Source organism: Pelobates fuscus, chromosome 6 (assembly GCF_036172605.1).
Source record: "Pelobates fuscus isolate aPelFus1 chromosome 6, aPelFus1.pri, whole genome shotgun sequence".
Lineage (NCBI taxonomy): Eukaryota > Metazoa > Chordata > Amphibia > Anura > Pelobatidae > Pelobates > Pelobates fuscus.
The window spans coordinates 279,114,629-279,132,284 of record NC_086322.1 but is presented as its reverse complement, the minus strand read 5'-3'; the positions used below and the strand labels follow the sequence as shown (position 1 = coordinate 279,132,284).

General features: G+C 41.0%; 1 protein-coding gene across 2 annotated transcripts in view; it reads left to right on the top strand.

Moving 5' to 3' along the window:
* JUP (junction plakoglobin) overlaps positions 1-17,656 on the top strand; it is a 60,693-nt gene that overhangs the window by 33,393 nt on the left and 9,644 nt on the right. Inside the window, exons 2-11 of one of the 2 annotated variants that reach the window (XM_063459246.1) lie at positions 1,503-1,726; positions 3,365-3,621; positions 3,881-4,119; positions 4,462-4,663; positions 4,797-4,941; positions 6,458-6,561; positions 8,964-9,302; positions 12,969-13,124; positions 15,222-15,341; positions 17,462-17,612. In XM_063459246.1, coding sequence (XP_063315316.1) covers positions 1,507-1,726; positions 3,365-3,621; positions 3,881-4,119; positions 4,462-4,663; positions 4,797-4,941; positions 6,458-6,561; positions 8,964-9,302; positions 12,969-13,124; positions 15,222-15,341; positions 17,462-17,612 — 1,933 coding nt within the window. In that variant the 5' untranslated portion in view covers positions 1,503-1,506. Of the gene's footprint in view, positions 1-1,499; positions 1,727-3,364; positions 3,622-3,880; positions 4,120-4,461; positions 4,664-4,796; positions 4,942-6,457; positions 6,562-8,963; positions 9,303-12,968; positions 13,125-15,221; positions 15,342-17,461; positions 17,613-17,656 lie in introns of both variants that reach the window. The other variant, XM_063459245.1, reaches the window with a different exon arrangement.

Here is a 17,656-nt window from a genome sequence, read left to right as displayed (position 1 = left end):
AGTCCGTTTAAAGCTGGTTTGTGTATAGGCGAAGAGACAATCTGAATTGTTGAAGGCTATACCATATTTCATGGGGGAACCTGCACTGGTCCAGTCTTACAGTGCACTGACAAGGGTTTTCAGTTTTGTGAAAACTGTTGGACACGTTAAAGTGAACTTTAATTCCAGGCAAAACTAGCTTAACTGATAAATACCCAGTCAGCACTGCGTTGGGTTCTATTGACTTAAATTTGAAATTCCTGACCAGTTCTAACTTTAAGTAACCAATATCCTCTTAAGATCCCATTTAATGTGCAGTATTCGGTATGATTGTGTTTTCTACTAATGGTTTGTTTTATGTGTGTCAATGGGCATGATCAGCACTTTGTACAGTTTTAGTGTACGTTGGAACTTGGTAATTACCTGGTTTTGTTCTAATGGATATATTGATTAAATCTGGTCTCGTAATGGTCCCTAGGGACTGGTTTGAGAATTTGCAATGTAGAGCTTATTAAATTTTATGGAATTTTATTTTAAGGTTCATCTTACAGGGTTAGGTAGTATTTTTTTTTTTTTTTTTTTTTTTAATTTAATTTTTTATTTTTTTTCCTCACTCCCCCATGAGTTTATCATTTAGCATACTTCTTGGGATGTTGCAAAAGCCTAGACTAGTCCGTAGAAGAATCCTCTCAGCCAGTCCTAGTCTGTTTTCAGCACAATGCACTGTATTACACATTACTGCATTCATCCAGAACAGAGAATTGTGTATCGCACAATGTGAATGTCCAAGATGTTTGCTTCATTCAAATCATGAATGATGCTATATGCCAGAGGTGCCCAAAAGGTAGATCCCCAGAGGTTTTAATTTACAACTACAGCTTCCATGATGCTTTGTCATTCTAAAGACCTACAAAGCATCATGGGAGTTGTAGTTCTACATTTGGGGGTCTACCTTTTGAGCACCCGTGCTATATGCTGTCCCATTCAACGGCAGTAAATTGTGGTTTTGTGGGTTTTTTTTGTGGGGGGGGGGGGGTGGGTGGTTTGGTGGAATGGTTCAGAAAACATTCTGTGCCATATTATTTAATGACCTCTTGAAATAACACTTTACCAACTGGTTTGCAACATTATTAATCTGCACCTTGGTATGATCCGCACGGAATAATGGTCTGGCTTTTAAAATACATAGAATCAGTTTTAAAAGCATTTATTCAATAAACCTTGAACTTGCGCGATTTTATATCAGCTGAGCAAAATTTTTAAGAAATAGTTGCTCTGGTTAAAAAATACCTCCCGATTGGCCAACGTATTATCCTGTATTTTGCAATTTGATATGCACTAGCATTCAGAGGTTAGTGAATAGCTGTGTAAATGTCTGCATTCCAGTGCGAATTAGAACTATCCTGTCTTGCTATAAAACATTACGTTGTCTTATAGAAAGCTTCTATATAAAACGGATCTGTGTGTATATTAGGCCATTGAGACTCAAATGATAACCGTGATGGTCTCTTCCCTTGCAGAAGAAGAATGGAGATGATAGAAGTAGCAGATCGGCCTATTAAGGTCACTGAATGGCAAAAAACGTACACTTACGACTCTGGAATAAACTCTGGAATGAACACGTCTGCCCCATCACTCAACGGGAAGACTTTACTGATGGAGGATGATGGTATGGGCTACCCTAACCAGTACACGGTGAAAACGACAACGTACACGCAGCAGCAGCAGCAGCAGCAGCAAGTACCAAGTACGTAGCATTCTTAAAGTACAATATGTCTTGAATTGTTTTGTTGCCATAACTGCTAATGTTAGAACCTGGTGTTTGGAGTGGTGGCAATGGCTTTATACTGATTGTGTTTTTTGTTTTGTTTTTAAAGTAAAATTTTCTACTGATATGACTGAAGGAGATCCTATTGTACAGTGCTACGGAACTTGCTGGCGCTATATAAATAATAAAATAATCGTACTAGAATGAAGTATACTTTTGGCTGTGTCCAAGAAGCCACTCTCATTTATGTGAGTCTGACTCATGTTTGCTAATCAGGAAAAAGGCTCTGCTGAATTTGGCAAAATTACTGCCTCCTTCCTTCCACCTGTGCCAGTAATTTGCCCCTGAAAACTTCGGGGAACCGGAATTCTTGCTCTGGGGTACTCCCATTTTCCGGATTCTGCAGACATTCCATGTCTCCATCTCTCTTTGGAACATCAGGGGGTAGCAGAGAGTGCTTGCCATTCAGATCCTGCTAGATCTGCAAACTATTGTTGGCTTATTCAAGCAGCAGATCTGGGCAGCACACGTTTCTAAGGGAAACTGTAGCGTTTCCATCTCCTACAGCTGGCAACACTAACTGTAATGTGGCAATGATTCTGTCCTTGGGTAAAGCAAATAAAGGCTTTATTGTTTCTGTGTGCTTGTCCACAGCATATTTAAGCAACCCCTTTAAAAGCTGTTACTGGCTTAATCGCCAGTTCCCATGGTGCCAGATCCTTAATTTATTTTGTGCCTTTTTTTAAATTCGTATGTCTCCTAACCTCTGCCATGTCATAATAACGGACAGGTTGGGTACAGGTAAATGGTGCACTTTGGACATTCCAAAGGTGCTTTCTGACTAATTAAGCTATAATAGAAATTGGTTAATTTCCTATGAGAGCTGCTAAAAAAAAGAATCCTTCGTCTATCAATTTCTATTCGTGACCATGTGCTTAATAGCATTTTATTCTTATTTGCATTCCGCTTGCCAACTGTGTCATGTCACCCATTTCCTTTTGTGCAAATAATCAAATTAGGCTTGGTAATTAGTGCTTCTGGTACTAATTTCTATGCTGCAGTTTGATGTCAGTCTATTACTGGCTTATGAATAGATTAGCGTGATTTGATGAGCATGACTGGATGGGTACTTGTTTAGGAAGTCTGGATTGTTTTAAATGAGTATAATGCAAGAAGTTAAATATAGAGCTGGTCTTCTGTAAGTAGGTTACAGATAGCGATATAGTTTTATTTATACTTTTGTATCTAAAGTAAAATATTCCAGTAATGTAGTACTAGGTTCCCTGTGATATACTAGATCTACTAGGTAAGGGTTTTAGTAGCCAATGTGTAGTCGATGAGGTAGGACTCGTGGCATTAGGAGATTGTCCTATTCACAAACCAACCTGTCTTTCAGACCTATAGGTAAACTATTCTAATCTGGGGAATTTTATCTATATCTCAGTGTGACTGTATCAATGTTAACTTATAATACAGTCCCATGAAGTCAATCAACACATGTCACTATTTGCTAAACTTCCTTTTCATCTTATGCTGTTGGGTCCAGGATTGTGTTTTTTATTTTGTTTTTTTGTGGGTCTAACGCTTTAATTTAATTTTCTTTATTTTTTTCCCCAGGCTCCAACATGGAGACCCAGTTAAACATGACGCGTGCTCAGCGAGTCCGTGCAGCCATGTATCCAGAGACCATAGAAGATCAGTCCTACCTGCTAACCACTCAGATTGATGGGCAACAAACCAATGTTCAGAAATTAGCCGAGCCTTCTCAGATGCTGAAATCTGCCATCGTACACTTGATAAATTACCAGGATGATGCTGAGTTGGCCACCCGTGCTATTCCAGAGCTTACCAAGCTTCTCAATGATGAAGACCCGGTATGGTTCTTTTTCACTTGGACACATTATCTAATTAATTGCATACTCTTCAAAGTGAAAAACTATAGTATAAAACAAAAAATCCAGTCGCCAACTTGTTTTTAGATGTTTAGTAGTATCTAGCATACATTTTTTTTTTTTTATAGAATGGCATAGAAGGAATAGCAAGACCCAAACCCAGGGTTTACTGTAATAAGGCAAAGTATAAAGAAATCTGTATTTGAAAGATGTTCCATAATGGTGGGATTTTTCATGGTAGGTGGTAGTCAACAAGGCCTCCATGATTGTGAACCAACTGTCCAAGAAGGAGGCATCCCGCCGAGCACTGATGCAGTCCCCACAGATCGTAGCAGCTGTAGTACGCACCATGCAAAACACCAGTGACATGGAGACAGCCCGTTGCACGACCAGCATACTTCACAACCTGTCCCACCACCGCGAAGGGCTTCTGTCCATCTTCAAATCTGGGGGCATCCCTGCTTTGGTTCGCATGCTTAGGTACATAATTTGCAATCTTTTTGCCAGTCTTGAGTCTGTAAAGGGTTTGTGTTCTCTTGAATGTTTTTTTCTATCCAAATAAAGTTACAGTGATCTTAACAAGATACATACAATTTCATCTAAACCTAGTGTGAATTATTTTTTCCTCTTCCCCCGCACTATAACTTTGTGCTCCCATAAATCAGTGTAACTGAAGGTGAATTTTTGGCTTTATCTAGGTATGGATGAAAGTGCAAACACATAACTGTCCATTTGCATGCAGATAATTTAATTAGTTTACTCTTGTAGTGATCTTAATGTCAGCAATGCTGCTTCATTCAAACAACTGCTTGTGTTTCTCAGTTCCCCAGTAGAATCTGTGCTATTCTATGCCATTACCACCCTACACAACTTGCTCCTGTATCAGGAAGGAGCAAAGATGGCCGTACGTCTGGCTGATGGACTCCAAAAAATGGTGCCACTTCTCAACAAGAATAATCCCAAATTCCTTGCCATCACCACAGATTGTCTTCAGCTGTTGGCCTATGGCAACCAAGAGAGCAAGGTGAGGGTGCAAATGAAAACAATCACGTGGTTGTACGTTTTTTTTTTTTGTTTTTTTCTTTATAACCTATTTTATATACTCAGTGGTACTATAGCTTTTGAGGCAACCTATAAATTTACATATTTCTCCGTAGCTTATAATATTGGCAAATGGTGGGCCTCAAGGACTGGTGCAGATCATGAGGACCTACAACTATGAAAAACTTCTTTGGACTACAAGTCGTGTGCTGAAAGTGCTGTCTGTCTGCCACAATAACAAGCCGGCCATTGTTGAAGCAGGTAAACTAATGGCTTCCAGTTCTCGTTATTCAAAGCTTCATGGTGTGAATTTTCAACCCCATCTATAGTGTAGCTTTATTTTATTTTTATCTATTTTTTAGCAGACACGTGATATCTTAGTGGTTTGAGCTTCAACTACAATATCTGATCTCACAGCAGTTTAAGCCCCCAGCATTCTCATATTTACCTTTCATCCTCCCTAGTCAGTGACTGGAGAGTAACATTAATGTGGGTGATCACATCCATTACCGCAGGGCACGCTCGAAGCTAGTAAAGCTAAAATTAGCCATCCTGATGAATGGAGAAATAACAATCTCTTCCAAGTCAAGCTCCTGTGGCTGTGTGCAGTGGGAATTCCCAGAAGTCCTTGCACAGTGTTCTCATTCTGTTGCTAATCTAAAATCCGTTATTGTCAAGTGACAAAATAACATTAACCTTTAAATTCTAGCTGTAGGTTTGATTAATCATTTGATCAAATTCACTTGTTAAATAAATTGCAACAAATAGCATTTAATTATCAAACTTTTATAGGATTTCTATTGGGGTATACATTAACTCATTGATTAGATGCGATCAGGACAAAAGGCACAATGGACTTGTGACCATGTGGTCTGAACTCTTATTAGACTTATGATGTAAAGTAGAACATCACTTCCCCATGTGTTTTTTTTTTTTTTTTTTAATTTTATTTATATATATTTTTAAATGTACTTTTAAGCTATTCCAGGGTGCACACACTGGTGAAGTGTTTTGCTATGGGTAACGTGACTGCTTGTAACTATAGGCATTTTTAATTCTATTTGGCTAAAGCTTTGTACACCCTAACAATGCAGGAATAGTTATTTATTGCTGTTTAACAGTCCAAAGACCAGGTTGGGTTTTTGTGGTAGTGTTTTTTTTTTTTTTTTTTTTTTTCTAAAACAAAAAATGTTTGTTCAGAGTAAGCAAGAGGAAGATGTGCATATGCATGACCCCATAAGGATTGCTGGGCCCCCAGTGCCGGGCCTTTCACATTCCGCAAGCATTAAACAATCACCTAGGTTGCCTTAATGCTTTTCTGGCTCTGGCTTCAGGCAAAAGATGTGCGAATCCTGTTCCTCCAGTTGCTGTTGGCACCCACACAACACTGCTCACTTTAAAGTACAGGGATGGGGAGAGAGCAGTTCTCTGTGCTCAAACACAAAGTTAAGAAGTCTGGCTTGGTTTGAGCAGTTAAGTATTTATACCGCTGAATGGAGAAGTGATGGATCCCCAAATGATGCTGATGACTAGGAAGGCAGAAACTGGGAAGCAGAGATTAATCTGGAAAACCAAGAAATGTCTGGGGTTCTAAGCTTTACTAGAGTAACATTTAGGGAGCGAAGACATTAAAATTCTCTCTGCCACATACTTGAGTGAAGATCCTGCCTGTACTTGTTTCATGTTGTCCTGAGGGTTTCCATCTTCAGAGGCCTGACGCTGATATTTGTGCTTCTCAACTGTGCCATGTGTAATATGTGGGTTTTCCTTTTGCCAGGTGGTATGCAGGCTCTGGGGAAGCATCTATCCAGCCCCAGCCCAAGACTTGTGCAGAACTGCCTCTGGACCTTAAGGAACCTTTCTGATGTGGCTACTAAACAGGTGGGACCAGAGACCGGCTGCCATGAAGCCAAAAAAGTTAGGGAGGAACTGTCTGTTTTTTTTTTTTGTTTTTTGTTTTTTTTTTAAATCCACTTATGGCGTGCTTTTAGAAATTGTCACTAGAAGAACTAACTTAAAATAAAGAGCAGGTCCCACTGGTTTCAGTTTGAAGGATTTATTTATTCCAGCATCCAGTTGGCCATAATCTGCAAACATGCATAATTTGTAATCCATGCTTCAAAAGTGCTGCCCTCTCCTAGCTTGCAATGCCAGTTTCGTTTATCCATCCTGACTCTCTAGCTTTTAGAACCGGTTTAGTAGCATTATGCCAAGCAATTAAACCAAAACATGGGTGTATACAGTTAAAATGTGGATCACACCCGGTATTGTCCTTAAAAACCTTCAGAACTTTGGTGCATTATCAAAGGCACACCTTGGAATGTACATCTTGCCAGTTTACCCAACTGTATTTAATGGCCTCTAACTTGAGACTGCTCATGGCCTGCTGGTGTCTGTAGCAACTTAAAACGTGAGTTGTATCAGTGTTGTAAACAGGAGTACACCTACCCTGTTTCCCCCCAAAAAATGAGCCCTAGCGTGTTTTTTTGTTTTTTTTTCGTGGGGAAAGTCTTATTTTTGGGGGAAAATGGTATATGATGACTGTTAGACTGGTGAGTGTGCTGTTGCAGAAATTCTGCAAACCTCCTAAATACTTCCTCAATAGGTATGTATGAGGCCATGCTTGCGTTATGCAGGTGGCTACAGCCAGCCGAAAAAAACAGTTAATTATTAAACTCTCAATCGTAGCCTATAGAAAGCAGAACTGCAAAATCTAGGCAAAAAAAATGAATTCTCCAATAGTAGTAGCTTGCTTTTGTTCGGTGCTATGACTGTAATTTATCTCCATTGTCATTTTGAATTCCCTGAAGCAGCAAATTTAAATAAAAGGAAGCCCTTGAGTTACTTCACGAAGGTCAATTTTTTATTTTTTGTATCGTATAAATTGTAGACAAGTTGTAGTAATGGATTCTAGTACTACGAACCGGAATTCCCTCATGCGGAACTAAAAAATGAATGGTCTCTATTCTACTAATAAAACTTGCAATGAATTTAAGCTCACAGATCTGTAGTTTCCCGGCAGAGATTAGTTTGATTCTTAAAGCGGATCTGTCACTTTTAGTATTTCATAAAGCTATGCTCTTCATGACGAATTAAGACTGTGTTGGAATTGCAATGAAATCTAAAGATCCAAGAAGTCAAAGTAGGGACTTTCATATGGTAGTCAGAGATTGACAAGAGTAGACAAAAGGTTGAGCTCTGATTTAAACTCTCGTCAAATCCCAGCAGCTGTCACAAATGACAGCTGCAGGATTAAGACATGGTCTATCGTGGATCTTGTAGTCTTGAGAGATCCCCCATAAACCTCTGTGTTGTACTCTTGGTAATGCTAAAGTACAGCACAGACATGGCTCCTAGCAACTGAAGTGTCAGAAGCCGAAGAAGACCTGCGGCTTTATGGTGGTGGCCGTAAGGGACAGCCCGAGGTTAATACTCCATACCCTGCAAGCCATGACCACCAGACCCGCACTGGGTCTGTCTGTTTCAGGGATCTTTATGCAATATGCAAAGACCCCCAAAATTGATCTGCTTTAAACATTGGCACTCCCCATGTATTTGAGTAGAGCTTGTGTGTAAGCATTTTGGGTTTTTTCCTATTCCCTCAAATTTCTTTCCCATGTTTGCTTCCATTCCCCTCCTAAACACTTGTTTCACTCACCAATCCCAACCCTTCCCTCACATTAAAGTACTACACTGCTAGCCTGGCTTTAAAGGGACACTGTAGGCACCCAGACCACTTCAGCTCATTAAAGTGGTCTGGGTGCAATGTCCCTTAACCCTACAGTGATTACTATTGCACTTTCTGTGAAACTGAAATAATTACCTCTCGGGGGTTTGCTTCACCTCTGTGGAACTCCGGGTGCTTGGACGACTTTTTGTCATCTAAATGACGCTGGACGTCCTCACGCTATGCATTAACTGCTTCCTAGGGGAAATCCTAATGTGAGTTCGGCCATTGCCATGCATGCTTATTGGCCCTCCCTGCCGGCTGACTTTGGCGAGGTAGGAGTGTTGGAGGAACCTCACCCAGATGTGAGGGACATCGGCCCTGGATTCAGGTAAGTGACTGAAGGGTTTTAACCCATTCAGCACCGTGGGAGATGGAGTGCAAGGGAGGGGGCACTGTAGGAACCTAAAGGGCCAGAAAAACTGACTTGTTTTCCTGGCATTATAGAATCACTTTACGTTGCTCACCACTGCAAACCTGGACGGTTCATAGCACACTTTCCTGTTGGGAATTTCTTCTAGTCTAGGCTAATATACACTTATATTTTTTATCACAGGATGGCCTGGATAACGTTCTAAAGATCTTGGTGAACCAGCTCAGCTCAGATGATGTAAACGTTCTTACCTGCGCCACGGGCACCCTTTCCAACTTGACTTGCAACAACAGCCGCAACAAGACTCTGGTGACCCAAAACAATGGTGTAGAGGCCCTGATCCACACCATTCTGCGAGCAAGCGACAAGGATGACATTGCAGAGCCAGCCGTCTGCGCCCTTCGCCACCTGACAAGCCGCCACCCAGATGCCGAGGTGGCTCAGAACTCTGTGAGGTTGCACTACGGCATTCCAGCTATTGTCAAATTGCTCAACCAGCCCTACCAGTGGCCACTTGTCAAGGTATGTATACCAAGTGTACCACAACCCATATGAAGAGAGGAACACAGGTATTGTTACGAAGATAGGATTTTGTATACAGATTGGTGTTTAGTAAACACTGTATGGTCTAAATGTAGATCTAAAAGCCTTGGTATATCATATTGCTGAGATCATATGAACTATCTAAACTGTCTGCATTTACAGGGTTAAGCAATATCTTTTTTTTTTTTTTTTTTTTTTTTAAATTCTTTATTTTTGACAATGCAGCATGAGGTAGACAATTTTCAAAAGACATGTATACATATGTACGTTATGAGGCATACATTCAGTTAATATATAAGGTTATCCATACTGCACTGTTTTTTTTTTTTAGTTTTTGTTCAAGAAGTCAAATAGGTCAAGCGTGAAAAAGTCTCTACCAGCGTAGCAGCACCCGGGGGTCACAGTCCTATACTGTGGGTGATTGGGTCAGAGAGTGGGACTGCGGGACTCCCCACGTGTCGGCCAGCCGTGGGAGAGAGTATTTAATGTACTGGCGTGTTAAGGCTGTCTATGTTAGCAGCTTAATTTAGTGTGTAAGTGGTGTCGGAGCGGGGTCTTATTCAGTAATGTCTCTAGGGTACAGATGTGTCTTGCTGACGTGGGTCATGCAGTGCCCTGTCAGGGGTAACCCTCCTCCTGGTTTAATTAAGGAGACACTTCTGTGTTGCGCTGTACCGTCCAGGGTATGGGGGGGGGGGGGGGGGGGGGGGGAGGAGGGGAGAGTGCTTCTTACACGGTGTGTGGAAATTTGAAGGGCGTGAGTGTCATCGGGAGCCAACTCGTGCAGATACCAGTTATGTCGGTCTGAACATAATGACCGTTGAGACACACGTACGAGGCATAAAAAAAAAAAAAAAAAAAAAAAAAAAAAGGAAAAACAGCAAACCAGAAATAAAATAAGCAGTTAGTTTGTCAACCTTATTTAGCTATGGAACAATGTACATTCGAAGGAGCCTGATGGGTCAGGTGTCTAAGCGTCCAATGGTGGTGGAGTTGGAAGGAACCTAATATGTCCCTAAGGCGGGTGTCTCCGCAACTCTGGATCAGGGCATTATCGTGGGCAAAACTCGCATTAGCAACAAATCAATAAAATGTTTAAACCAAAGTAAAACAGAGTCATGCTTAACTGGTGCCCCTGTCAGGAGCGTTCAGGTAGGGGCCGCAATCCGTGAGGCTCGGGCCGTGTCTCTCGGTACAAAAGTCTCTGCTGTGGCAGGGTTCCATACGTGGGTCGTGGATTGTGTGCAAGGTTGTCGTAGGGAATCCGGAGGGAGGCCCAGAGGGACGAGGTGCGATTTCGCCTCCTGTAGGTCCGAGATAAGGTATGTTTTCCCATCCTTTGTCACCTGGAGCTTGTGCGAGGGGCGCCAGTGGTAAGTAACGGTGTGTGCGCGGAGCAAGGCGGTAAAAGGCCTCAGGGTTGCGCGCCAAGCCACGGTCCCCCTGGAGAGGTCAGCATATAGCGAGAGGGTCATATTTTCGAAGGAGAGGGGTGTGTTGCCCCTGGCGGCTGCCATTACCACCATCTTGTCCTGCCGCTTTTGAAACTTGACGATTAAGTCTCTGGGTGCTGTCTGAGGGGCTGTGGGTGGTTTCGGTATTCTGAATATGCCGTCCAGCACCACTCCCTTGGCCTGTTTCGGCGGGAGTAGTTTGCCGATTAGGCGCCGCATGAGGTGAGGAAGTTCAGCCTCTGGGACCGTCTCCGCGATGCCTCTTATCTTCAAGTTTTGGGCCCGGCGTGAGTCTTCCATTGTCGCCATTTGTTGTTCCATTTGCAGGTGCCGTGTGTGCAATGTTTGTACCTCCTGTTGGAGCGTGGTTACGAGCCTCGAGTGGTCTCGGCTGTCTTGTTCCACCGTGTTCATGCGGTGCGTTAGGCCCTGAATGCTTTTTTTCATTTCGGCCATGTCAGATTGAATGTTGCTGCGAAGTTCGGCCAGCAGCTCCCTCATTTCTGCCTTGGTGACCGGGGCAGTGTCTGGCTTTGGTTGGGGTTGCGGCGGGCTGCGCCTTGCGGGCGGGCATGCTTCTTCAGGGTCAGAGAGACCTTCTTCGGAGTCTTCTAAGCCCTCCATGTAGGAGTCTAGGTCTGGTTCCAGAGCGCCACGTGCGCGCCGCCATAGGTCCCCTATGCTTGCACCCGGCCGGGGCATGTCTGGTTTTGGTTTTTTGTTTTTTCTGCCCATTAGTGCGTTTCTTGCTGTGTCTGCAGCAGTGGGTCAGCTTTGGTAGCCTTTTTTGGGGGTAAAATAGTCGAATTTTGCTCGTTTTGTGGTTGTGGATCTCGGAGCTCTCATGAGATGCGACCAGTCAGTTCGGCTGTTGGCTCCGCCCCCAAGCAATATCTTTTGATGCATTTTATTATTCTTGGCTGTAGTTGGGTTAAAATTCCCACATATATTTAGTTGTAGTTGTCTACACAACCATGGCTATTAATTTATATTTTAAGGGGCACTATAGTCACCAGAACAACTACAGCTTATTGTATTTTTTTTCTGGTGAGTAGAATCATTCCCTTCAGACGTTTTGCAATAAACACACTTTTCAGAGAAAATGCAGTGTTTACATTACAGCCTAGGGATATCGCCACTCCGATGGCTACTATGCTTCTTGGGGCATTGCTATACACTGTGCAGGACTGCCATTTAGTGTCTCTGCCTTTTGCATGGAGACAGTGAATTTTCCTCAGATGCATTGATTCAGTGCATCTGAGAAGATGCTGATTGGCCAGGTGCTGGCTCTGATCCTGATCTCTCTTTAACAGTCTCTGCTTCTGATGTCAGACAAGCAGGCAGATCAGGGGCAGAGGCAGCAGCTGCAGACTTGAATAAAAGTAATATTTTACTATATTTAGGAAGGCATGGGGTGGGGGGCAGGCGGGCTAGATAGTGGTTTTAACTCTAAAGGGTCAGGAATACAGGTTTGTGTTCCTGACCCTATAGTGTTCCTTTAAATACTTTGAATATGCAAGCATATTCTTACAAAGAAAGGTTAAAGGATCTTAACATGTATAGCATGGAGGAAAGACTAGACAGGGGGATATGATAGAAACATTTAAATACATAAAGGGAATCAACACTGTAAATGAGGAGACAATATTTAAAAGGAGAACTACCACAACAAGAGGGCATAGTCTTAAATTAGAGGAGCAGAGGTTTAAAAATGAGACCAGGAAGGATTATTTTACTGAGAGGGTATTGGATGCATGGAATAACCTTCCAGCTGAAGGGGTAGAGGTTAACACAGTAAAGGAGTTTAAGCATGTGTGGGATAGGCAATAAGGCTGTCCTAGCTATAAGATAAGGCCAGAGACTAATGAAAGTATTTTGAAAATTGGGCAGACTAGATGGGCCAAATGGTTCTTATCTGCCTAGGGATATCATATGCATATACTATACAATCACGTGTGCCTGGAGGTTTCCTTCAGTAGTATCCTGCATAGAGTTGATTTTATGTGCTGCGTCTGGCATACTGACAGTATGTAAATGTGTAAATATATATATATATATATATATATATTTTATTTTTATTTTTTTTGTGTGTGTGTTAAATACAACCTATGGATCTTAGTTGGTGTGGAAATCTCACAAGTGACCGTTGTGCTTTTAAATTTAAAAAAATAAAGTTTTCATTTATTTGTAGGCTACCATTGGCTTGATCCGAAACCTTGCTCTATGCCCTGCCAATCACGCGCCATTACATGAAGCTGGTGTCATACCACGGCTTGTCCAGCTGCTTGTAAAAGCTCACCAGGATGCGCAGCGACACGCGGCTTCAGGAACACAACAGCCATACACGGTGAGTGCCGCTATCTGGCAATATTTCTTCCTTTCATTTTAAACCTCGTGGCTTACTCTGCACATCTAGTCTCAAATACATCTTTTTTTTTTTTTTATTTAGCTTTCTTTATACACTTATTTCGTACATGTAAATATGTACAACATAATCACATAATTACAAACAAAACAAAATAGAACTTGGTGTTGGTAGGTGCTATGGTAAACAATATCAATACCCTAGTACAAATCTAGATATCTGTGCTACACTAGTCAGAACTTTGTTGTAAATAATTGCAATTTTCTACCAGATTCTACTAATCATTATTGGTATTGTGTGTGTGTGTGTGTATTCTCCAAATACTTTTTAATCCTGTCTCCAATATATAAACTCTGAATTATATTTTAAGAGCTCAACTTAACATGGGTATGAGACTAGCCATTCTCCCAATTACATCTATGGGTAGATTTCAAGAAGATATGCTGAATCCAGCTCTTGGTGATGTTGCCATGGCAATAAGGGCACAAACTAGTAAAGTGCTGGATAATTTACTATCCGCCTTGTATCTATGTAGCCTCTTGTCTTCAATCAACGTGTTGTTTTAGCCTCATCAATGCTTAAAGAACAACAAAGAAAAAAGATTTACGTACAAGGCTGTGAATGTAAAATTGATCTTCACATAACCTTTAGTGACCTATAATCATCTTATAACCTGTAAAGACCATTCTTTACTCCAATATGTTGGACTCCATGGCAACTCAAGAAATGATTGCTTTAGTTCAACTCTGTATGTTCTAATATAAAACTTGTATTTGGTTCTGTTGATTGTCTCAATTATCCCTAACCTAGGTAGCAGTGGTTGTTTCCGTTTTTTTTTGTTTTGTTTTTTCGTACGATAATTAGTGCCATATCACTTTTAAAAGACCACTTGCCTTCAGAAATGAGTCAGTCCTATGTGAATTATTTAGTAGTCATGGGAATAAAAGGCACCCACTTTTGTTTTTACCATCTGTCTTCCGTATTCTCTACCCTCGAAGAAAAGGCTGTCTTTAATGCACCTAACCCAGGGCGATCTACTTTAAGCTCACCTTCTCATATATGGAGTGAGGCAGCTAAAGTATCACCAGACCAGAATGGTATTACAATCTGTTAGCAAATGGATAGATTAAATCTTATTTTTATTTTACTTTGTAGCTGATGCCTCTCCCTCGCCCTCTTCTGATGCAGAGGCAATAGACAAAGGGGTATATCTCTTGCCTTTTGTCTGCCACAATGTTTGTTTTGAAGTGGTACGGTCACGTTATTGATATAAATAGTATTGTTATGAAAACCTTGTAGGCTGTTATCAGTGCATTTTTAATGGGGTAATTTTATCAAACTGTATTTTGGGTAGAAATGTAGCAAAAGGCATAGCTTCAAGTGGCATCTGGCAGTTTAACTTGTGGCGGGCATCGTCTGTGGGCAATGGATGCATATGACTTTTGTCATTCTGTATACTCTATTTTGTACTTGCAAACCCACTGCACGTGCAACCCAATAGCTGAAGTGAGCTGAACTGAAAAAATGTCAGTGCTGAAACAGGAGCGCTTCGGTTAAGGGGTTCACTGCACATAGACTCAAAGCACAATCACCACTTCAAATCACTGAAGTAGTCATGGTGCTTGGTGTAACTCTACCCATGAATATTGACATTGATTATAGGACGGTTAATTCATTAACATGGATTTTAATAGGTTTTATGAAATGGAGAGAAGTTCAAAAATACATGTTGGGATCTGAGAACTTGTCAGTTATGCTTTAAAGGACCACTTGTTTTCCTGGCACTATAGGGTCATTAGGTCCCTCCTGCTGGGCCGAAGGGGTTAAAAACCCTTCAGCCACTTGTCTTTCTCCAGCACCAGGCTCCCTCTGTGCTGGGGAACTCTCCACTCCCTGCCGACGTCAGATCTGAATGCGCATGCACGGATAAGAATATGTTCAGTGCAGCTGTTAATCTGCTTTAAAATTCCCCAACTTTTCTGGAGCAACAAAACAATTTGTCTACATACTGGGGCTTCTAGGCAAAACCTAGATTTGTACGATAACCTATAAACTTGTTTCTTCTTGTGTTCTCTACAGGATGGTGTGAAGATGGAGGAGATAGTGGAGGGATGCACTGGAGCACTTCACATCCTTGCAAGAGAACCCATGAACCGAATGGACATATACAAGCTCAACACCATTCCTTTGTTTGTGCAGGTGAGTGCTTTGTGCTGTATTCCCCGTTTATTTACAAGTAACCAGAAATGAATGGAGGCGGCTAATGGTTATTGTAGGACCATCAACCAGACAGACTATAACCCTTCTGTCTGCTACTGATTGTCCTGATTAGTTGATGAATGGGATATTCTCTGCACCTATGGCGGTTAGTGCAATAAAGAGTTGATTTTGTTTTGTAAATTTCAATAATTAATATAATATATCTGCCTTTCTGGTAGGTACCATGTTCCTATTCTGGGATAATCTGCATCTGTTAATGGTGTCATGTTAATGTGTATAGTTGTTTGGGTTATCCTAATTTCTGGGTTATCAGGCAGTCACAGAGCACACTGATTCAAATGGGCTGGTCCAAACAAATTTCACCAAAGCCTATTTAACCCCTTAAGGACACATGACATGTGTGACATGTCATAATTCCCTTTTATTCCAGAAGTTTGGTCCTTAAGGGGTTAATTCATATCAGAATGAATCTAATCTGTCTGGGATTTACCTGTAGAGTCATATTAATTGAATATTACCTGTAGAGTCTTCTATTACTGTGTAGAAATAATTTCATTTATATTTTCTTAAGCTAATTGGAGATTGATGTAATGTTGCCATAGTTTAAAACGTGGTAAAATCCATAAATCCCGTATGTACTAGGATTATAGGATACACCTAGTGCTTCCTCAGAAAGGTATGGAAACAGAAGGGCTGGCTAAAAGATTTGAGGCTTTTCCTGGTCTAATGAGAAATCATGTCCAAAATGGCATTAATTTATTTTTAATACAACATCTATTAAAAGGGAGCATAAACTCCAAAACATTATAGGGAAACTATAGAATCCCCTTCCCTCGCAATTACCTTTGCAGGATTAAGGGGCCTAGGACATGGCACCCAGACCCCTTCCACAAGCTGAAGTGGTCTGGGTGCCCATAGTGTCCCTTTAAAGCTAATCTGTGTACACGGCTTGCTTTGTTTTTTTGTTATGAGACTGATTTTAAATCTGAAAGTCCACAAGTATCCCTGCTACATGTGACTGTAATGTTTCTGATTTTTTTTTCTTTACTGTCAGACTGTAACAACATGTCTCACCTAGCTTTTACTCCAGCGATGGTTCTGTTTTTGTTGCACTGATGTAAGAAATGAACTTCAGCTTGCTGCCATCATTGTCTTCCTGAGACAACGTTGCAGTTGTTTTGTAAAAGTGACTGACATGCTTAAGGCTGGAACTCTGAGATTCAAAATTCTATTTTCAGTCAAGATTTGACATTAATGCATCCATACGAAGCGGCATTTCTTAACATTTCCTTGGCAGGCCCTAAAGTGATTGTCAAAAATGTTAAAATTGTTTAATCAATTTTAATTGAATAGTTATTAAACGCACTTTTATGTACATACTCTTCATTGCACTGGAGACTCATGAAATAGGACAGTAGTACTAGTTCATGTTCAGCCAACGATGTTTAATAATCATCGCTATAATGAGCTAAACTACAGCCATTCGTATAGAGAAGATGATTTCGGTATACAGACCGTATAAATGTACACTTCATTTTACAAATCTGATGGCCATTTCAGTAACCGTGTATAATTTTTTACATAATGGGAAGGCACATTATTGAGCGTATTTTGCATGACCCACATTTCATACATTATACAACTAAAATATAAATTTGGATGTTTGAATCCAGTCCTATCACTCTTTGAATGTAGACGGTGTGCAAAGTTAGGATTTGATCAGGAGAGCTAATGGTTTGTGTATGCCCCATTATGTGAACTAGATACTTAATTCCACAGCTTAGAGCCACTCTGTGTACAAGGTGATTGATCAATATGAGCGTTCTATGGTGCCTCATTAATTAGTAATCACTGTGGCTAATTGCTTTATTATAAAACTAATCCCTTCTGTGACATAATTATACTTCAGGTCATGCTGTCTTTTGTAAGACGGATTTAGCCGGTCGAAGCCATAAAATTGGTACTTGTTGTATATGTAAAGAGATCTGGTGCATTTTTTTTACACAATAATATTTCAGGTTTCTGGAAAATGCATTTGATTTAAGTTTTGCTCATATAAAGGGAATCTCTAACTTGGAACTATTTGACTCCCTGTCCAGCTCCTGTATTCACCTGTAGAGAACATCCAGAGAGTGGCAGCAGGAGTCTTGTGCGAACTTGCTCAGGAGAAAGAAGCTGCAGATACAATTGATGCAGAGGGAGCTTCTGCTCCTCTGATGGAACTGCTGCATTGTCATAATGAGGGCACAGGTAAATCTCCAGTAAAGGAAACATTGTCTGGAGGGAGGTAAAAT